This window comes from Acanthisitta chloris, unplaced genomic scaffold (assembly GCF_000695815.1).
Source record: "Acanthisitta chloris isolate BGI_N310 unplaced genomic scaffold, ASM69581v1 scaffold13159, whole genome shotgun sequence".
NCBI classification, from domain to species: Eukaryota; Metazoa; Chordata; class Aves; order Passeriformes; family Acanthisittidae; genus Acanthisitta; species Acanthisitta chloris.
In genome coordinates, this window is record NW_008689849.1 from 64,925 (window position 1) to 69,158 (window position 4,234).

A 4,234-nucleotide genomic window follows, 5' to 3' on the forward strand; every position below is an offset into this window, starting at 1 on the left:
TTGGCTTACACTGTTATAACACGATGATTTAAATGTGCAGCAATCTGAGACATGTACATAAGTTAAATTGTCTGCATCGTAGGCCCAGTGTCAGTGATGATTTGATAGTTTACTCATCAGTTTGGCAGCTCCTGCAGCTCATCGTTGTTCCCTGCAGCCCTGGCTGTTGCAGGGTTGTCTGCAGCTGCTATTTGAATGCATATGTATATTTTACCTTAATGAGGGAGGGTGAGATAAGGGAAGAAGTGGAAAAGGGAGTGTTTTGGTTTGTTTTGCAATTCCAGAGCTGGATCAGGAAAACATTTATGCATGTGTCTATTGGCTGTCTTATTTAAGTACTGGTCTGGATGTTGCATTTATTAAAAATCTTGCTTAAAGCACTTAAGCCTATGGGAGGGTGACCATAACAATTAGTAAGTTACCTTGACTAGTGGCCCTCAACTTCAAGGTTTCATCAACCATGAGATGCTTGCACTGTGCACCTAAATGTAACGCACAGGTGTGACTAAATAAGTGATTTATTGAAAAGCAATCATTGTAAAGCTGTGTTCTCCCACTTCTTTGTAAGTGAAATTGGTGCAGAATGCATGATTTCGATCACAAACCCCTTTTTGTGCTTCATTTCAGTGATGGCATTGTAACTAAATGGGTAGAGTGTCTTTAGCTTTTTGGCTGGCTTGGAATTTGGGAAATTCCGTTAGAGACTGGAAAGGAAGTTATTGCATATTTTGCTTAAAGTCTATTGCAGGAATAAACTAAAAGATACAAGTACATGATTGATTTATGTTCATGCTTTGTAAGCATCCTATTCCTGAACTTCAGGTCTATTATTTGATTAAATCTATTTTTTGATACTCAGTGTTGTGTCTGTGTATGCTAACTGAAGTAGTGGTTATGTGAATGCATATGCACATAGTCTCCTCCATGTATCTGGTGCTGCTAATTTTTGTCCTTAAGGCAGGATACAGGAGTGTTCCACAGTGCCTATCTGCATGTTTTCAGTGCCATATTTAGAAAAACTTACTTCCAAGACCTTAATTTTCAGAAGGGTTGGTTTCTGTAAGACAAACGCAAGAAAAGCAAAATGCTTGGCTTTTAAAGACACACACAGAAAATTTTGCTCTATTCAGTGAGATAATTGAAGAGTGGTTGAGTGGATTTCAGGATTGCATTTATGGGGGATTGAAGAAATGTGTTTCAACTGTGTAGGGTGTGAATATCTTCTGAGGAGTATCTCAGAAGTTTTCTCCATCTTTGGTACTCTGATACTCTTAATACTTCTTCCCCAATAATTAGGAAGCAGTTTTTACTATTTTCTTAGCGACTGCACTTTTAGAGACATAATAATGTCGTTAGCTTTCTTGCCCCCCTCACTCAGGAACTGACTGCACTGGTAGTGCCCTTAGAGAAGGAAGGGTGATATAATCTCATAGGTAGCATGCTATGTAGCAGATTTGTTTCCTGCAGGTATCTGTATCTCTCTTGAGGCTGTATTCTTAATACTCTTTACATCTCAATTATCATTTAGTTACACCTCTTTGTGTTCTTTATTCACAGAAATCACCTGGAAAACCTGCCTGAGTGGGTGTGTGACAGCAGGAAACTGGAAGTGTTGGATGTTGGCCACAATCAGATACGAGAGCTGCCTGCCCGGTAAGTCTTGCAGACCAGTTGCACAATGTGGAACAGGATAAGCAATTCAGAAATAATTGCTGATTCAGTGTTTAGCTTGTTCCAGTGACTGTCAGGGCTGTTTTATCTTTTGTTTGATTTTATTTTTACCTTGTGGGGTGTCGTCATGCCTCAAGCTTCCACCCAGCCTTTCTTCTTTTACTTTCATGCAGAGAAAGTAGTGCCTTTGAACTCCAAGTGAAAGTTTTGAAGCTGTTCATGTGGCTGTTCAGGCAGGAAAGCCCTTGATTTTTAATACCGAATATTAAATATTTACAGCCATAACTTTGCATGACAGTTTAGAGATCAGGAACTTGTAACTTAGCTTCAGTGATGCCTAGAGAGTCCAGCTCACAGCCTTGTTTGAGTAGAAGAGTGTTTAGAGGAGAAAGGTAAAGCCTCATCAAGCAAGTAAACTCCTGCAAGTAGAGCAATTGCCTTCACTACAAAGAGTTTCTTTCCCAGGAGTCTAAACTTAAAATTAGTAAACACAAATGATAGAAAAGAAGTGAGCAGGAAGCAAAATAGGAGTTGAGTTTAAATAATGAATGGGTCTTATTTTTTTCTAGGGACCTATTTCGGGTGAGCATATTGGTCTAGTGCTAGCATTGAAAATTTTTAAATTCCTGCCCTCACTGGAAGAGAGCTGTCATTCTTGGCTGTTCTGCGCATTTCAAAAGAGATGTTGTGAAAGAGGGAGAGCATACTAGGCACAAAGGGTGAAATTGCTTGGGGATGTGCAGAGCCATTGAAGATGGTAGACAGCTAGTATAGCATGAGCTATTAAATATTTTCCCTAAGGAGCTGTACAGCACAGAAAAGCATCAGAAACCAAGAAGAATAGTTTTCTATGGGTCAGATGAATGTGTAATATAGTTTGAACTGTCAATTTTAGTGTCAGAAATGGGAAGAGAATAGATTTCAGAAATGTGGGCAGAAGAGGATGTGAGGAGATTTACCGAGCAAACTAACAGACTAACATGCAGACTATTAATCCCTCTGTTTTTTCACACAAAGTGAAACTGCCTTCTCAGAAGGTGGGGGTGCAAAAGTTCATTTGTCTTTCATTTGCACTTCATAACAGCCAGGACTGTCAAGGCATACCGGATATCTCTGGGAGATTAATGATTAGCTGAAATTAGGTACAGTCAACATCCCACTTGTCTCTCCTGCCATCTTATCATTAACCCCAGGAAACAGTTTATCTTTGAAAGCTCTTCTTTGTAGTATGTGTCTAGATAGCTTAGCACCTAATAAGTCAGCTCAGTTTTAAGGCCCTGTTGTGTTCAAAAGACAGGCTTTGAATATCTGGTAAATTTTAGGGAAGTTTGGGTCTCAGCTCAAAAAGGTCTGAGCTCAATGGCTCAACAGTAGATTCTCACACCTAAGTATCATGTAAAGACAAATGCTCAGTAAGTGTGTTTGTGGACTTGGCTGTGTACTTTTCCTTCTACACAGAATAGCACTCTGAAAACTTGTGAAGTGAGTGAGCAGGGCTCCCCTAGGAGGTTGTTTGCAGCTCTGAAACACAAATATTCAATTGAGCCTTGAGTGACCAGCAGTTTCCTGAAGATTGCACCTTATGTAAACAAACTAGAGTTGATGCTCTCTGTGTTTGCCTCTTGAAACTGAAAAATAATCCTTGAAGACAGAGTTGAAGCAGTTGAGATGGAAGATTCTGTGCTAATGTTTGTCTCAATTAAAGAAAGTGGAAACAATCCCCTGGACCATTTCAGCTTTAAAAGTACTGAAAAATAACAGAAAGGTTATTTAGTCTTAGCTATGCAGGACAAATTCATAAAACCAATGTTGCCAAGGACTCCCCAAAGAGCAGGGAAATGCTTCAATTAAGAGTTGCCAAAATGACCTTGCTGCCACCAGTGAACAGATGTCTGTATGTATTTTCATTCCTTTTTGTCTGTTTTTTAAAAAGATCTATTTGTATTCAACATTGTGTTCACTTGAAGAGTTGCTTACTTAAGGAATTGGTTAAATGCTTACACCAAATCATGTTTTCTCAGAAGATGCTGATGCTGAGTGACGTGCTTGTCCTTAGGACTTACTGGTTCCACAAAAACTTCCAGTGGGAATTGGGCAAGTGGGAAAGCTGCCCATATGGAAGAGTAGTCCCAGCGTACTGATTCCCCACCCAGCTCAAGAACTAGGTGTTCCGGGTTCATCAGGAGCTTGTTTATTAAAATGCTGACGATTGTTTTATGGCAGCCCAGTTCCTTAGGAGCTTGTGTAACTTGAAAAATAAGAGAAAGCAAATTAAAAAAAAACAAAACAAAGACCAAAACCACCACCACCACCAAATGTCAGAAAACCCCACGCACCCAGGAAAAAAGTTAAAAACAGCAAAAAGCCAACTAACAAAATAAAACCTTCAAAAAACCCTGAAGACTTATTCAGTTCTTCTGAACTATGGAAAAGCTAATTGCTAAGTTTATTTGCCATGATTTGAAGTTTGGGTCTGTTTTTTAATCTTAAAATGTCACTGTCCCCACCCATCAAAAAACAACTCATAAGTGATTAATTGTTTTGTTTTGGTTTGGTTTTGGTT

The 4,234-nt window shown here is 39.2% G+C and overlaps 1 protein-coding gene across 1 annotated transcript in view; it reads left to right on the forward strand.

Moving 5' to 3' along the window:
• Positions 1-1,653, forward strand: part of LOC103808784 (PH domain leucine-rich repeat-containing protein phosphatase 1-like) — a gene marked incomplete at both ends in the record, with an annotated part of 34,982 nt that extends 33,329 nt beyond the window's left edge. Inside the window, one exon of the mRNA XM_009081589.1 lies at positions 1,558-1,653. Within this exon, the coding sequence (XP_009079837.1) occupies positions 1,558-1,653 (96 nt within the window). The remainder of the gene's footprint in view (positions 1-1,557) is intronic.
• Between the last annotated feature and the right edge of the window lie 2,581 nt (positions 1,654-4,234).